Genomic DNA, 18,066 nt, shown 5'->3' on the forward strand with positions numbered 1-18,066 from the left:
TGTGATACGATTAATTTGATCTAATTATAAATACTTCACACAATTTTCCAAAGCCGTCTTAGCTCAGTGGTATAGCGCGTGACTTTTAATCTCGTGGCCGTGGGTTCGATCACCACAGATGGTGCGTGACTTTTATTCTTAGTATAGCATTTTTAGAGAAAAATGCCATTTAAATCTCAAACTTTTAAATTTAGGCCAATTTAATCATGAACTATCGGCTAGACCCTTTGAACTACAAAGTTATATTAATTTTTTCTTTAAATCCCTAACTTTGTTTGACTAAGCCAAAAAGAAGCCCGGCGTTAATTTGATTAACAGACCCAACTAACGGGGTTAACTCCTCTATTAAGTTTCTGTTAAATCAAAACGACAAGCTTCCACAAACATAAATCTCAAATCGAAATTTTTTAACCCTAAATCATAAAATTAATTTTCCCCTAAATCAAAATCTTCTTCTCCAATTCCGTTGATTGAGATATCGATTAGCTCATAGAAATTTCGACTCTTGTCTCTCTCTATCTCCTCTCCTCTTTTACTTCCTGAATCGATGAATTCTTCTTCTGAACTATCTGGTATCGTCGAAATCGTGGATTGCCTTGGAAGTGTGACCTGTAGATTTTGATGTCATATCGAGTTTTTAAGGAGTACCGTAGGACCGCAAGCTTGAAATCATCAGCAGAGTTGAACGTTTTCCCTAACACTAGCAGCTCCTCGGGTTCTTCGAGCTCTCTCTGCCTTTCTCTTCTTTCTGCTTTCTCCTCGTCGTCGTCATCAGAGTCGGATGATAGTGGATCGGGGATCTTCTCATCATCCCATACATCACTGTCTTCATCAACCCCAGCATCTTCATCTCTAGCTGCTTCTCCAAAATATTCCACTCGCATCGTTCTTCTGGAAGCACTTCAGCATTTTTATCTTCTTCTTCTACTCTTGCAGCATTCGTATCTTCTTCTTCATCAACAGCTTCATCATCAGCCTCATTGAAATCTTCATCACCAACAACCGCACAGTCATCTCCAGGTACAATGTCACGTTCAAGCTCATCTTCCCCGCCTTCAATTGCAACCTGATCCTCAACTTCGGGTTCTTTACTTCGACATGATGAACTTTTCTTACGCTTACTTTTCGGCATGATGAGATTGAGAAAGACGGATACGAACGAGGTATATGATTTTGATGAGAGAATCGAAATTGATTTTGGAATTAAGGTAGGTGTGGAATCGATTTTCTGAGAAATCGATTCAGTAATTAGAGTTTGCGAGTTGATTTATTTGGGGATTTCAGAATTTTTTTAATTAGCATTAAGCTTGTCATTTTGATTTAACAGAAGCGTTAAAAGGAGTTAACCCTGTTAAATGGATCTGTTAATCAAATTAACGTTGGGCTTTTTTTGGCTTAGTCAAACAAAGTTATGGATTTAAAGAAAAAGTCAATATAACTTTGTAGTTTAAAGGGTTCAACCAATAGTTCATGATTAAATTGACTGAAATTTGAAAGTTGGGGATTAAAATGGCATTTTTCCCAGCATTTTTAGCAAAGAAATCAATTCAATTTAGTTTCAACGAGGAGCAATAAAAATGAGAACAGTATTAGTGAAACTTGTTAAAAATTAACAATCTTTTCATACAAAAATTCTACCAATAATCTCCACAAGAGCAACTACCATCTCTAAAATGATGAAACCTCTTGTTATCTCTTACAATGAACTCTTTATCTTCAATACTCGACAATATCTTTATGAAGTTGTGACAATCCACATCCTCAAGTTCTTCATCACCCTTATCGTCGTCCCAGGAGGCGTGTTTATAAGCCCGAAAGCAATAGCTAACCGTTCACTGTGATGCATCAATGCTTTCTCTTTAGCTTCTTCATCGATATCATGAAGAACATACTTAGTCTCTGGTACATAGCCTGCGTCTCTCACTTCTTTTCCTAAAGCAGAGAAGCTTTCTTTGGAGGTGAAAAATTTACAGTGTGGAGAGAGAAATAGAGAGAGACCAAACAAACTCTCATACACTGTACACATATCTACAAATAAGCAGACAAGGTCACAAACAGCCAAACAAAATCCTCTGTTTTCTTATTAGCACCAGGTCCACAAAAAGTTTCCTGCATAACCCAAAAACTCATAAATCATATTTTAGATGTGTAACAAGAATCATTGAAGCATTAGTGCAAAATGCTAACTGAAGAACATTGATAGAGACTGCAAGGATCCTTTACCATTCCAAGTCAGAATACTACTTTAGATCTGAAGCTGGAAAACTAATGAACTATATCTATCAAACCCTGTTTAGGTCTTTGAACGGAGACAAAGATATCCCTGAAACTGATGACAATTGGCTACTCGGGTTCTTCAATGAGGAGTTTAGGATCCAAGTTAGGCTTATAAACTTGACGATGGGCTTCAATCGAAGACCTATCTGACGAAACATAGCTTCAAACTTGGATCCAATATTGCTTAGTGAAGAATCCAAAACTCCAAATGTCATCAATTTCAGGGACATTTCGTTTCCGTTTAAGAACCTAATCACCATTCTTATGCAGCCGAATCAGGAAACACATCAACCAAATGGTCATCCAAAAGTTTAACTTCGTCCACATAGAGAATCCAAAAGTTTAGCTTCGTCCAATTTGGCTTTAGCTAGTAGTAAAAAAAATGGCATAGCTTCATCTCATCTTGTCCAAAAATAGTATCAAAGTGATAAACCGGCCTCACACTTTCCTTTGAATCAATCTTCTTTACCTAAACCAAAAAACCAATATCTTAGCCAAACATTTCAATAAAAAGACAACTTCAACTGTCCGAATCTAAAAACCATTTTAATTATTTTCTATCAATCAACAAAAATATGATTCTAGGTCACAGATCATTCTAAGATCTTATAAAATTTTGCAGACGAAAATAGACCAAAGAGAACACATAAATCCGGTTATTTCACTAAATACAATGTTGAGATAAAGAACACACGGACCCAATCTCCAGTTAAAACCATCAAGACAAGAACCTTCGATGGAGAAAGTTGAGGATAGAACACGAATGACGATCTCCTCCAGACAATCACATTCACTCAAGCCAGCCACACATCCTTATTGATGAATTTCATAAGAAAACAGAGGAAAAGCCAATGTGTTTGCTGAGATAGTTTTACCTGACCAGGGCCATGGTAAGTGAACCACCACGTTAGATTCGATAGACATCGAAAGGAGCATTCTTTATGTCGAAATTGAGATCAAGTTGCTCTTATGGGTAGAGATTGTTGAGTTTTGGAGTAGAGAGGCAGAGACACGGAAAAATGGTTTTTTCAGACCCAATCTTTCCAAAAATGTTAAATCTATACATAAACTTATGTACAGTGCTATTTCATACTTAATCTATTTAAACATTTGAAATCCAGTCTTAATCTTCTTTTTAATTTGAATTGCATCCCTCAAAACTTTGTATGGCGTGCGAAAACCAATTTTAAGCAAACCGCTGTTAAAAACTCTGTCAAGTGTTGGCTACGTGTCGTCCACGTAGGAGGCGTCGTTGTTTTAAGATGCTTTAGTTTCGAAAAAAAAGGAGAAAACGACATCGTTAATGAGTTCATGTCTTTGACGCTGGTGAGTTCTTCGGATTACATCATCTTGGTGGAAAATGTTCACACAGGTTTAACCAATCAAGTTCATGTCTTCGACGCTGGTGAGTTCTTCGGATTACATCATCTTGGTGGAAAATGTTGCCTTTTTCTTCTTCTAAGGGTTGTTCGTCTGTGTCGATTCTCGTAGTGGGTTTTGAAAAATGTCTCAATCTTTGTTCTATCTGTGTTGTGACTTGCGATTAGGTCTTTTTTCTTTTCTTTTTGTTCATTCGTATGGTAGACCCCATTCCCCCACCCATTTACTAGGCTCCATTCTCAAAAACTTATCAATTTGCCAATCTTGATCTTTGTCCTTTTTTGGAGTACATATTTACTGTTTCTTTCCTTGTTGTACCGTACTTGAATGATTGAAGATTAGCTTTTTTAATCGTTGGGGTGCTGTTGTGTTGATGTTTTGTAGTTACTTGCTAAGTCCTGTTTTCAAAATCTTTACTGTTGTTACAGTCTCATTTGTGGTAATTTGGTTGCAGAAACGTAGAAATGGACTCAGCTGGTAATCAAAGGCGTACCGCCCTCTCCGAGAGACAGTCGTCACAGCTGTACAACAGTTGGGGATAACCTTTTTGTGTTTGGTGGTACTGATGGGACCAAGCATCTTAACGATCTTCACATTCTAGATACTTGTAAGCTCTTCCATCTCTTCTTTTGTTGTCAGGTTAGATCAAGAAAATGCTTGTGTTAAATGCTTTCTAGTGTGAGGTTTTTGAGTTTGAATTCAGTTCTTTATTCGGTGTGTCTCTTATTTTTTGTGTGATAGCTTCACATACTTGGATAAGCCAGGATGTTAGAGGCGAAAGACCTGAGGCAAGAGAGGCTCATAGTGCAACACTTGTTGACAAACGCATTTTTATATTTGGCGGCTGTGGGAAATCTTCTGGTTCGGATGATGAAGTATTCTATAATGACCTTAACATACTAAACACAGGTATAGCTTCAGGCTGCTCTTTCAGTTTCGTTGTTAATCCTCTCATATCATTTATGTTAATTGATATGGAAGCTGAGAGAGATTCTGGTTCTTGGTTTTTTGGATGCATGTAATCAGTTTTGTTTGAACTAAAACACATGTAGTTGAACTGGTTTGAATTTTGTTTAGAGTCTTTGGCGTGGAAACGAGCTGCAACATCTGGGAAACCACCCTCTGCACGAGATAGCCACACTTGCTCAACGTGGAAGAACAAAATCATTGTAGTAGGTGGTGAAGACTTGGATGACTATTATCTCTCCGGTGTTCAAATCCCTAATTCGTTTGTGAGTTCAGTCCAGAGGTTGAAGACGATGACTTTACAAAATGGTGTCGTTTTCTAATTTCTAAGTTGTGGTCTTTTTTTTAAACAACGAATGCTGCCGTCTCTTACGTGGCGTCCACATAGACATTAATTGACGGAGAGTTAACAGGTTGCTCACGGACATTGGTTTATGCCACTAAAAAGAAGATTAAGGCTGGATTTCAAATGTTTAAATAGATTAGGTATGAAATAGCACTGTACATAAGTTTATGTATAGATTTAACATTTTTGGAAAGACTGGGTCTGAAAAAACCAATTTTCCGCAGAGACACCGAGAGGAAAATTTACGAGGGTAGTTTCGGAATATTAGAACACTATTAGGGGTAATTTAGTCTTTATCTCACTGACATTAGAGTTGCCCTAATTTTTTAGTTTATGTAAGCAAAGGTACAGAAGAGCTTTCGCACCTCGAACAGAATCGAACATGGCTAAAGCACATCTATGCCTTTGTTTCATCATCTTGTTACACTTTTTCTCGGGTAATTTAATCACAACTAATCATCAAATTCGATAGAATTTATAATTATATGATCGGAAGATTCTCCAAGTTCTCTAACAATCTTAATTTTATTTTTGATGTGTATCTTAATAGAGGGAAGTTTCGTGAGAGCCAAGGCACAGGTACATGTTTAAGATAACTCAAAGAAGAAAACAAAACCACAAATCAATTTTTTATTTTTTAACATCATTAAAATACTGTTTTATGTTCTTTTGTTGCAGAGCCTTGGAGATTGGTGCGTGGCGAAACCAGCTACGAAGAACGAAAAACTTTTACAAATCATAAATTACGCATGTTCTAAAGTCGATTGTAAGATTATATCAGAAGGAGGTGCATGTTATTCTCCTAATGATCTCTTTAACCTTGCTTCTGTGGCCATGAATCTTTATTATCAAGCTCAAGGAAGACACTTTTCGAATTGCGATTTCGAAGGCTCTGGTATCATTACCATAACTGATCCCAGTGAGTTTTCATCTAATACTTTGTCTCTCTAAACAATTATTTATTCTTCTTCTGTAAATCTAGAATCAATATCTTATTTAATTTCTCTGTTTTTTTTTTCAGGCTCTGGAAATTGCAAATATCAACTTCTTGCTAAAAAAAGAACCGATCTCTAGTTCTTGAATTTCTTATTTTGTTTCTGACCATTTAGCTCTAAAGTTGTATTGATTTTTTGATGATTTAACAAAAAAGAGATTCCCTAAGGTGCTTTTGATAAAGCACATTAGGGGTTAATTCTGTTGTGACATTAAGAGCTAGACCATGATATGTCATCCATTTTGACACACGATACCCACTACCACTTTTTGGTCGCCTATGTATACAGTTTTAAGATGAAATGGATCAAACAGAACACAAAATCTATCATTTCACTGCCAATCATCTAAAAACATATAAAATTACAATAAGAAACAGAAACAATGTTCACATAAGGAATATACCGACCCAAAAAACAGTTAAACCATCAAGACGAGATGCTTTGATGGAGAAAAAGCACGGGAAAGAACACGAATGACTACCAATGAAGATCCATCTTGTGGTTATAGGATACATAACTAGCTACATTGCAGACAATCACATGCACTCACACATCCTTATTGATGACTTTACATAAGAGAACAGAGGAAACTCAAAGTGTTTTTGATATTGTTTTACCTGACCAGGGCTAGGGTAAGTGACTTCACCACCATATTCAGTTTGATAGACATCGAAAGGAGCATTCTTTATCTGCTCATGAATTAGGAAGAAGCCGACCATTGTACAGAAGAGTGTACATCTTGTGTAAACAGAGGAGTGTAAACAGATGGGCCTTGTAAACAGAAGTGTAAAATCACTGAATCTGAGCACTTCTGGTTTCTATCGATCATAGCTAATTTCTCATTGACAATGCTTTTCTGCCATGGCCATGCATTCTTGTTTGAAACCAATTGGTTGTAGAGATCAAAACACTCGCACCTTCAAAATGAGTATATGTTATGTACTGATGGCGACTGTTCGTAACAAGTCATTGAACTTTACGTTCTTGGGTTTTTTGGATACCCTGAGTTTATTTTCTTGACAGATTTGGATACTCTGTTTCTGTTTGCATTACTAAGGTGGTGATGATGATGGGGCAGATCTGAGCTTAGGGTTTGTAACAGAGCTTGTTGCAATATAAAAAAACATGTCTTTTGAGAGTTGTGCTTAATACAATGATTAAAACTATCTACATTGTTTGTGCTTTTAATGGTCAAAATTTGAAAGTTGGAAGTTTTCTTTTTACAATTTTCCCCATTATAATCTGATAATTATTGTAAAGCATGTTCTTGAAATCCCATTCTTCTATAGCTTTCCATGCGTCCACAATGTGTTAGTTTTCTTCCGCTTATATAATCATGTTTATTGGCTCTGTCTTTAAAAAATACATTTGCAGTAACAATCTGCAAGAATTTTCAAGAGAGAAAAGGATCAGAGAAAGGAACAAGCTTGTCCCTGTTAAGTTTTTAAAACGGACCAACAATAATCTTTATAAGGAGATGTAGTAAAATGAACTATACCTGCTCATGAATTGGGAAGAAGCCGACCATTGTACATCTTGTCGAGTAGCTCGCGAGCACCAGGCCTTCTAAGAAGGCCTTTGTTGTTTGGTAAACCTGTACCCAAACACACCGGACAAACAAGTTTGCCTCGACCTGTTTTCAAATAGGATCCACCATTCAATCAGGGAAATTCGACATAACCAAACCAAACCAAAGAAATATCGGGAAAGAGACACAAACCGTAACAGTTTGGACATTCTGTAAACTCATATACATCTTTGGCACGTTTTCGATAAAAGCTTTCCATTTTCCTGTACCACCACACATATCACCTAAATCATAACAAATGAAGAAAAAGAAGCACGCAAATTAAAACCATATAGGCATAAGTATGAAGCTCATGAGCCATTTTGCAGCATATCGAATCGAAACAGAAAATCATTATGACCTTTAACATAGCAAGGAGTCATCTCACTGTCAACAAAACAAAGTCATCACATAGCTATAAAAGTTCACTATGGTGAATCGTGTTTGTTTCGGTTTACTCTTTTGAACGACACAATTTGGTCGCACCGGAAGACAAAAAGTTTCTAACAGAACACAAGGCAAATAATACCTACTAACAATATACGTTCAAGGATATGTTTGTGTATCAGATTCCCAGAGAAGAAACTAAACTTGAAAAAGAAACAAAGAAGTGTCACTTACAAAGAACAGCACCAATGCCTTGACAGTTACGGCAAACTCCTGGTTTCTTGTCTAAAGCGGCTGCGTTTTGTACAGAGACAAAGGTATAAGCATTGTTAATTAAAGCTGGAGATAGACAAAAACATGTCATCAACTGTCTCCGTGACATCGATTTCTGATCCCCCTGCAGCCAAGAACACAGGCCTGTTAAGTTACTACTTCATTCTTAATTGATAGCAGAAATGAAGAATAAGACTCGAGATTTTTGTTAGCATAATGGAAGCACTTGTATACACTAGCTCAGCTCCCAATTCACAGTAATAGTAACAAAGACATAATACTGTTGATTTAACCAGTTTACAGAAGAACTAAAGAGTAAGACTTGAGATGTTTTTTAGGATCATATCAAAAGCAGTAGCATAGCTATTTAACTAGAGAATGTAACCAATCAACTAGCTAGTTCTGTAAGGCTAGCTACAGGAGTCAGCAAATTAAACAATAACAGAGATACGCTGTTTATTTGCTTATTATCATTAGTGAATCAGATAAATAAACTAAAGAATGTTTAAAGTCAAGAAAGATAACAAGAATTGGAATCGTTGCATACCGGTTATAAATTATGTATATACACATAATATGTTACGGATAGTACCAATGTACTATACAGAGATGAAAAATGTTTCGTAATTGCGACTATCCCTGCAAATGACATATACTTATTTGATCTACATATAGTATGAATAAAGTCAACACAAACTTTACTTTTTTTCTTTTTTGGGGTTATTAGAAAGTATAATTTGAAAGTTACCCGTTTCTCGAAGGAACTATCCTGCGAGTCAGCTATCTTCTCTGCAATTCCATAGTCAATAGCTTCATGTGCTTGCGGTACATTCTTGAAGTTCTGCATCACTTAAAAAGGCAAGGAACATAGAGTATCAGATATAAGTATTCAGAGACAAAGATGTATTCTTTACTTTTTGACCGCTTGTTTAAAATTTTGTTATCTTCTGCACAGTTTTCATTACAACCAAGAATTGCAGCAACCAAACTAAGATCTTTCACCATTACATTACACAGACAACTTATAAAGGGGAAAAAGCTTTCACTTTGTTGAAATTGGTGGAGCATATACAAACCCAAAGAAATCATCTTTGCTACATTTTCATCGTCCTACTACACTTAGTAGTATAAAAGCTAAATGGGTCACCGAGGCCAATCAGTTCCAGAATTTATACTAAGATACTTCGTGTAAGCTAATCAGAGGAAAATACAGAACTTTGAGACCAAATTCATCAGTAAATACAGCCAAAAACTAAGAGCAAATCTATCCGAAGGGGAACAAAAGTAAAAAGCTAAGGGAGAAGGAAAAACCTCCATCTTTGAGGTTGTCTCCTCGAAATAGTTTTGGGATGTGGTCAAAGCTCATGTCTTTAGCAGAAGCGAAGCAGTTTAATCTTCTTGTGCGTCGAGGAACAGTAGAGCAAGGCATGTTCGAGGAGAAGAGCTTAGAACCCGACATGAACGGTGATTTTGGAAGCACAGACTTGGGATTGACAGCTTCATGGTTGAGTTGTGAAGTAAGAGGAGAGACCGGAGAAGTCGCCATCTCTAATTTAGTAACCGATGAAGAAGAAGCTGACTGAAACACGAAAGATGTTTTCTGGTATTTTTGAGGCAATTTAAGGGATTACTTGTCATTTTTGCTGTCGTCAGATGAAGAAGATGCCAGTACAGTCGAATCTCATCGAACCAAATCGGTTTGGGTTTTGGTAGAGAACGAATCAATACGCGTCTATTAAACCGGTTTTGTCTCTTCAAATTTTGTGGGTTTCATATCTATTTTTAATAGATCAGGAGTTTATCTTGTAAAATTGCATAGTCAGAGATCTTTTATAAATTCAAAGATGTTTGTTTCTCCTTTTTTAGGGTCTGAATGTTCGCTTCTCTCAACAGTAGTTAAAACCGCCAATTCCCCTCTCTCCACTTCAGAGCTTTTGATTATTCGGACGCTGTGCTAGAGTGCTCTTAAAGTTTAAAAATCATTCTGCTATACTCCTAAAAATTCTAAATACTCTTATTTGTTGGAATTGTGGAATATACTTTAAATGAATTCAATTTTATATTATATTTTTTGGTGTTTTTTGAATATTGTAAATAAAAGGAAAATAAATGAGAAAAAGAAAAAAAAAACGAGAAACAAAAAACCCGCAGCTGAGCTTCTTCTTCCCCGACACTGATATGTCTATATTTTGCATCATTTAGGCTGCATTTTAGAATCCATATCATGTGTTTTCTCATGTATATCGAGTCTTTAGACATCAAAATAGGCCTTAGGATTTGCATTAGGTCCCATCGAATTTTGCATGTTTTGAAGTCTTTATCAGATGCTTTGGAGGCTATTTGGAGCTCAAGAGGAGGATCAGGAGTGAAAACAGTGAAGAAAAGGGTCAAAAATGGTGAAAACCATTTGGAGGAATTTCTCAGCGAAAACTTGTACCGGCTGGATCACAACATCGGCCAAAATCGTTACCGGATGGTCATTATCGGCTAAAAATTGTTATCGGGTGAAAATTCCACTCGGTAAGGTTTTATGCCGAGGCGAGAAGTTTTTACCGGCTAAAAGGCTTACTGCGGTATACGATTCTCGGACATTTTCCTTACCGCGGGAAGCTTTTATCGGCTAAACCTCATTTTCACCCGCGCGCCTCAAAGATCATCAAGGCCGGGAAACTTCCAGTCCGAATCAGCTTACAGGGTCTTCATCAAAGTTGGAGATAATCGAGTCAATATCTCAGAACAGTTGAAATCACCTAATTCGGACCTGTGAGAAGAGAGATACGACCTCCTGAAGACACGCCTGTCTCGCATGCATCCGAAAGCCAATAAGATGAGTTTCAAAGAGTGCGTGGGACGAAGCCCTTCCGGTCCGAACCAGCCTACGGAGCTTTCATCAATATTTAAGGTCTGTGAATGCTCTTTCCGGAACGCCAGAGATCGGTCAATTTGGAGTCGTGTGCCGGAAGTTATTTCCTCCGGAAAACAAGTTGGTCGATATGAGCCCAAATAAGCTGCAATACGCGCTAAGTGTTTCCACAAGCCTCGGCATCGTTACCTCGACATTGCTCAGGCCGAGGCTCACCTCTTGAAAGCATTCTTGAGCTAGAACTCGTACCAAACCCTCGGTATGTTGAGATCAAGGCATGCACGCAGGAAAAGCGAAGCTGAAAATGACTAAGTGTTGAACGTGCACCTTGGTATAAAGACCTCAGCATTGCATGCCGAACTCTGTTTTCCTGAACCCCTCGACTACCAAGCTCCTCGGCATTACATGGCGAGGTTCCTTGCCACAAATCCAGAATCAGGAACAAGGTGACTTGGAGGACACACGTGAAGATGGATTGAAGACTAGGGTTTATGCATGTTCTTGATGTGTTTTTCATGAGATCTTCATCTTGATCCTTGCTCACGTGCACCTCTCGGCGTCAAGACCTCGGCTTCACTCTCTCACACACCGTGGTGCTCACCCAACGACCCAAGAAGATTGCTCAGTACCCGGTTTGTTCCGGGCTGACCCGCGACACTTACCCTTCACTATAAATAGATTTTAGGACCAGAAACCTAATCATCTTTATCTTATCTTGGATCTTACCTTATTTTTCTGCCTGTTTTAGCTTTAAGAACTTGCCTCTTTTGTGAAACTTGATTAATCTAATTCGATATCTCGTTTTCACGTGAGAATCTTGTTCTTGTTTATTTCTTTTATTCTCCAGCAATCAAACTCCTCATCATGACTAGCTACACGTCTTGCAAAGGACTTAGTGAGCTCGTTATGATCAGTGAGTAGTCGTTTAAGCGGCTTTAGATAGGTAGATTAGGGTGCTTTCATGATAGATTAGCGAGTTTAGGGGTCTAGTCTTGCATGTTTCATTCTTTAACCGACGAGATCTCTAAGCTAGATCCAAGCACATCACTTGAGGTTCAGATCTGAGACTTATCTCGCATCAAAAGTGTTTGTAGAAATGTCTGAACCACTCGGTTAAAGGTTTAAGAGTCTTTCATCGCGAGAGTGATAGTTTGTTCTCTTAAATGACTTATTGAACTGGATCTTAAAGCTGACTGATTCATGCTTCTCAAAAGGGATTTTGGTATGAAAGAGGATCAGTTTAGATGTTTAATACTTTCATGAGAAGATTAACATACTTTAAGTTCATGTTAAATGAAACCGCTTGATAAATCTGATTCATTAACTTGCTAGTCTAGCTTGGAAGCACCCAAGTCTTATATCCTGTCTAAAGCTTCTGTCTTTATCATATATCATCATCATCCGATCATTTGCTTGTTTATTGTTAATCACTTGCATCTTCATCTAGTTCAAACCGCACCTTTTATCTCATTTTTATGTTCATTTGCTTGTTAAGTAGTTTAGATAAAAACCTTTACCTGTTCATCTTGACTTAAGTTTACAAGTAACATAGACTAGTGTCTCACACACAAGTTTGGATTGATAACCCCTTGTACTACAAGACATGGGATTGATAACCTCTACAAAGAGTGGAAAACTCTTAGTTATCAATTGGCGCTGTTGCCAACTTGTGGGAGCATTAGTCTCTTATTTGTTCTTAAGATCAAGACTTTACTTTCTTTTGTTTTACTAACTCTTTTGCAAGTTCTGGCTTTGCTTTCAGGTGCATGAAAACCAGGTCTCGCAGCGCAGAACCGCCTCTCCCTTACGACAATAACATCAACCGGATTGATAGGCGAGCTCGCAAGAGAGAAAGGCACTTTGAACGGCTTGGAATGGCAGAACAGCAAAGAATAGAGCAGCAGGCTCAAGATGCCGAGCACCAGGCTCAGGCTAATCAAGCGCAGGCAGAAAGGAATGAAAAACAAGCCTACGTTAACCATAAACAGGCTCACAGAAATGAAAGGCTTGCTCAGAAAAACCAACATCAAGCCAATAGAAATGAGCAGCAAGCCCATCATGTTCATCCGCCTCCGCCACCAGCTCAGAGACAACCTCCTCCGGTCTTTGTTGGAGAAAATGACCGAGCTAATGCGCACCAATATAGAGCCGGGATAGGCACCACCTGTGCAAAACAACAACTTTGAAGTTAAAGCTTCCCTACTCAATATGGTGCAGAACACCAAGTTTCACGGTCTACCCGGAGAGGACCCTCTAGAGCATCTAGATCAATTTGATCGAGTTTGCGACCTGACAAAGATTAATGGCGTGTCAGAAGATAGCTTCAAGCTGCGCCTGTTCCCATTCAGCCTCGGTGATAAAGCTCACCAGTGGGAAAAGAACCTCCCAAGGGGTTCTATACAAACGTGGGAGCAGTGTAAACTGGCGTTCTTATCAAAGTTCTTCTCCACATCATGCACGGCCAAGCTAAGGAATCAGATTTCTAGTTTCACGCAGCACAACAACGAGAGCTTTAGTGAAGCTTGGGAACGGTTCAGGAGCTATACCAACCAATGCCCACACCACGGCTTCTCGGAGGCATCCCTCCTGAGTACTCTATACCGAGGTGCCCTCCCCAAGATCAGAAACCAACTCGATACAGCCTCAAACGGAAATTTTCTTGGGAAAGAGAAAAATGCGGCAATGGAACTAGTGGAGAACCTCGCCATGTCCAATGACACGTATGGGGGAGATTTTGACAGGGCAAACCGTTCAGAAGGATCTAGTGAAGAACAGCGCATGAAGAAAGATATAAGAGAGCTACAGAGCAAGCTTGACAAGGTTCTAATGGCTACACAAAAGCCAATGCACTTTGTAGGTGAGTTTGATGAGCAAGGGCCGAATTTTGATAATGTAAATGAAGATGGTCTAACTCAAGAAGAGATAAACTACATAGGGAATCAGCAAAGGTATCAGCGGTTTAACAACTTCAGCAATAATCCAAACCTCTCTTACCGGAACCCAAATGTAGCTAATCCTCAAGACCAAGTGTACCCTGCTCAACAACACCAACAAAGCTATGCTCCAAAAGCTCCATTTCAGAATAGCTTTCAGCCCAAGCAACAGTTCAGTGGGCAGCAACAGAGTTACAATCAGCAGAACCAACCGGCTCAAAGCAACACCTTCAACAGTCAACCGCAGCAACATAAGTTTCCACCAGGGTTCAATCCGCAGCCGATGGGTAATCAGCAACAGAACCAGGGCACAGCTTAGAATCAGATGGGACCTGACGTCTGTGGGCTTCTACAGCAGCTGTTACAGGGTCAGCAAAGGGTTGAGAGTCAGCATGCAACAATGCAACAGGATATATGGGAGCTTAAGCAGAATCAAGCTTCAACATCATCAACAGGACCGGCTTTACCAGGTAAGCCGGAGCCTAACCCCAAGGAGTATGTGAACGCCATTACATTGAGGAGTGGTAAAGAATTACAAGCTCCAGCATCTTAAACAAAGCTCATTGAGGACAATGAGAAACTCGGAGGGGAGGCAGCCTCAGATGATGCGCAACAAGAAAAGGTTTTGGAGAAGGAACCGATCAAAGAGAAAGGAAAAGAGGTGGAAAAGACACCCGAGCTTGAAAAACCCTACGTTTCCACCACCACCTTACCAGCCCAAGATACCATTCCCAGGGCGTTTCAAGAAGAAAATCCTAGACAAAGCCAAGGCGGTCTTTGAGAAACACTTGGAGAACACGCAACTGACTTTGCCTATCATAGACGCTTTCTTAGCTATACCACAGCTTGGAAAGTTTCTAAAGGATGCTATTTTCAACAAGACAAAGGAGCTCTAGGGTATGGTAATATTGAGTCACGAGTGCAGCGCTATAATTCAAAGGAGATCTATACCAAGAAAGCTATCCGATCCGGGCAGCTTTACTTTGCCGTGTGCCATAGGTCACTTGAAGTTCTCAAATTGCTTGTGTGATCTAGGAGCTTCTGTGAGCCTAATGCCTTACACGGTGGCCAAGAGAATGGGATTTAAAAGTTACAAGCCGGCCAAGATCTCCCTTGTATTGGCCGATAGATCGGTGAGACTACCAGTGGGTTTACTTGAGGATCTACCTTTGAGAATCGGTGAAATAGAGATCCCCACTGATTTCATAGTTCTTGAGATGGATGAGGAACCTCTTGACCCCATCATCTTGGGGCGGCCGTTCTTGGCAACAGCAGGAGCGATCATCGACGTAAGAGGGGGTATGATCGAGCTACACATTGGTTCCGAAACTATGAAGTTCGACGTGAAGGAAATGATGAAGAAACCGACCATTGGAGGTCAGGTTTTCTATGTGGAAACTATGGAGGAGCTAGCTGATGAGCTCCTAGAAGAGTTGAACGCAGAAGACCCGTTACAAGTGCTCTTAACGAGGGAACAAAGCGAGCACGGGTACTTGAACGAGGAAAGCGAGGTGTACAAGCGTCTCCTGGACCAACCGAAGGAACTTGGAGCTGAGACGAGATTTCTGGAGCTCAGGAAGAGTGGCCTCAACATTTTAGACATCAGGGAGTCCAAGGGTGTTGAGGAGACACCTCGGGGTATCATGGCCGCAACAGCTTATGCCGAGCTCGATGGTAAACCGAGCGAGAAAGAAAAGGCCGAGGAGGCTGTTCCGAGCCAATGCAGCTTCGACGCCGATTGGCATGAGGCTGATGCACCCCCTGTTGAGCTCAAGCCTCTACCAACAGGGCTCAGGTACGCTTTATTGGGCTTAAACTCCACATTTCCCGTGATCATTAATGATAGTTTGTTAGAGCATGAAGAGAGTGCATTGCTTAGTGAGATAAGAAAGTTCAGGAGAGAAATAGGATACTCTTTGGCTGATATTAGAGGAATCTCTCCTGACATATGCACCCACAGGATACACCTAGAGGACCAATCTATGTCCTTTATTGAGCATCAACGACGTCTTAACCCGAACCTCAAGGAGGTGGTTAAGAGGAGATACTCAAGCTCCTTGAGGCAGGGATAATTTACCCAATCTCTGACTCTAGGTGGGTATCTCTTGTTCACGTTGTGCCCAAGAAAGGTGGGATCACGGTGGTTAAAAACGAAAAGGATGAGCTTATAGCCCAAAGAACCATAACCGGTCATCGCATGTGCATAGACTATAGAAAACTTAATTCTGCTTCTAGAAAAGATCATTTTCCTTTGCCATTCATTGATCAAATGCTTGAGAGGCTAGCTAATCATCCTTAATTTTGTTTTCTTGATGGGTACTCGGAGTTCTTTCTAATCCCCATAGATCCCCGAGATCAAGAGAAAACAACATTTACTTGCCCTTATGGCACTTATGCTTATAGGAGAATGCCTTTCGGTCTTTGTAATGCACCGGCCACTTTTCAAAGATGTATGATGCATATTTTCTCTGATCTAATTGAAGAGAAAAAGGAGGTCTTTATGGACGATTTTTCTGTCAACGGCTCCTCTTTCTCCGATTGTCTTGCTAATCTATCTCAGGTTTTAAAGCGATGTGAGGAGCACAGGCTCGTCTTGAACTGGGAGAAATGCCATTTCATGGTTCAAGAAGGGATTGTCTTGGGTCACAAGGTATCAGAGAAAGGCATAGAAGTGGCCAAAGCCAAGATCGAGGTTATGGTGAACCTACAAGCTCCGAACTCAGTAAAAGGAATAAGAAGCTTCTTTGGTCACGCAGGGTTCTACAGAAGGTTTATCAAAGATTTCTCTAAAATAGCTCGACCCTTGACGAGGCTATTGTGTAAAGAGGTAGAGTTTATCTTTGATGTTGAATGTGAGGAAGCGTTTAAGAGAATCAAGGAAGCATTGATCAGTGCACCGATTGTCCAAGCCCCTGATTGGTCATTGCCCTTCGAAGTGATGACGGATGCATCTGATTATGCCGTGGGGGCTGTCTTGGGGGCAAAAGAAAGATAAGAAGCTCCATGTAATCTATTACGCAAGCCGCACCTTGGATTCAGCTCAAGAGAAGTATGCCACCACCGAGAAAGAAATGCTAGCCATTGTGTTTGCTTTTGATAAATTCAGGAGCTATCTTGTGGGATCAAAGGTCACGGTCTATACAGATCACGCGGCTTTAAGGTATCTGATGACCAAGAAAGATGCTAAGCCGAGGCTTCTCAGATGGGTTCTGTTACTTCAAGAGTTTGATATGGAGGTGCTTGATAAAAGGGTATTGAGAATGGAGCTGCCGACCATCTCTCAAGGCTGAGGATCGAAGAACAAGTCCCCATAGATGATGCTTTGCGCGAGGAACATCTCATGCTAGTCAGGTCTTACTTAGAAGTGGAGGAAACCAACACGATCAAGAAAAGAAACCTCCTGTGGTTTGCAGATCTTGTGAACTACTTGTCATGCGGTTTAGAGCCACCAGAGCTAGATTCTTATCAAAGGAAGAAGTTCTTTAGAGATGTGATGAGATATCATTGGGATGAGCCGTATCTATATGTGCTTAACAAGGACCATCTCTATAGACGGTGCTTGGCTGAGGAAGAGATCTATCCAGTGCTACAAGAATGCCACGGTTCAGCGTACGGTGGTCACTTAGGTGCATTCAAGACGGTCGCCAAAATTTTACAAAGCGGTGTTTGGTGGCCAACTATGTTTAGAGACGCTCAGGATGTGGTTTCAAGGTGTGAAGCTTGTCAAAGGCACGGCAACATATCCAAGAGAAATGAAATGCCTCAGAACCCGATTCTTGAAGTAGAAGTTTTCGACTGTTGGGGCATTGACTTCATGGGTCCCTTTGTAAGCTCATACGGGAATCAATAGCTGTGGATTATGTGAGCAAGTGGGTTGAAGTGGTTGCATCTCCGACCAATGATTCGAAAGTTGTGGTAAAGCTCTTTAAGAGCATCATTTTCCCAAGGTTCGGAGTTCCAAGGGTAGTCATCAGTGATGGGGGAAGCCATTTCATCAATAAGACTCTTGAGAGTCTTTTGAAGAAGCACGGAGTAAAGCACAAGGTGGCCAGCCCTTATCATCCTCAAACGAGCGGCCA

General features: G+C 39.9%; 2 protein-coding genes, 2 non-coding genes and 1 pseudogene across 4 annotated transcripts; 2 read left to right on the forward strand and 3 right to left on the reverse strand.

The window, feature by feature from the left end:
- The first annotated feature begins 52 nt into the window (after positions 1–52).
- TRNAK-UUU lies at positions 53–124 on the forward strand. The gene has a single exon. It is a non-coding gene; the product is annotated as a tRNA-Lys (tRNA).
- Positions 125–5,351: 5,227 nt separating this feature from the next.
- Positions 5,352–5,920, forward strand: LOC18010667 (glucan endo-1,3-beta-glucosidase). The gene is made up of 3 exons (XM_024150761.1): positions 5,352–5,406; positions 5,520–5,548; positions 5,648–5,920. Exons 1-3 carry the CDS (start codon positions 5,352–5,354, stop codon positions 5,918–5,920), a joined length of 357 nt encoding a protein of 118 aa, XP_024006529.1.
- A 187-nt stretch (positions 5,921–6,107) lies between these two features.
- On the reverse strand, positions 6,108–7,091 carry LOC112083037 (annotated as a pseudogene).
- LOC18010665 lies at positions 7,057–9,779 on the reverse strand. Its single transcript, XM_006393509.2, has 6 exons — positions 9,503–9,779; positions 8,940–9,040; positions 8,153–8,315; positions 7,685–7,776; positions 7,463–7,597; positions 7,057–7,345 (listed from the first exon to the last, which is right to left on the reverse strand). Exons 1-6 carry the CDS (start codon positions 9,735–9,737, stop codon positions 7,214–7,216), a joined length of 858 nt encoding a protein of 285 aa, XP_006393571.2. The 5' UTR covers positions 9,738–9,779; the 3' UTR covers positions 7,057–7,213.
- Positions 9,780–13,517: 3,738 nt separating this feature from the next.
- On the reverse strand, positions 13,518–13,624 carry LOC112083197. Its single transcript, XR_002897495.1, has one exon. It is a non-coding gene; the product is annotated as a small nucleolar RNA R71 (small nucleolar RNA).
- Between the last annotated feature and the right edge of the window lie 4,442 nt (positions 13,625–18,066).

Source organism: Eutrema salsugineum, unplaced genomic scaffold (genome assembly GCF_000478725.1).
Source record: "Eutrema salsugineum unplaced genomic scaffold, Eutsalg1_0 scaffold_7, whole genome shotgun sequence".
NCBI classification, from domain to species: domain Eukaryota; kingdom Viridiplantae; phylum Streptophyta; class Magnoliopsida; order Brassicales; family Brassicaceae; genus Eutrema; species Eutrema salsugineum.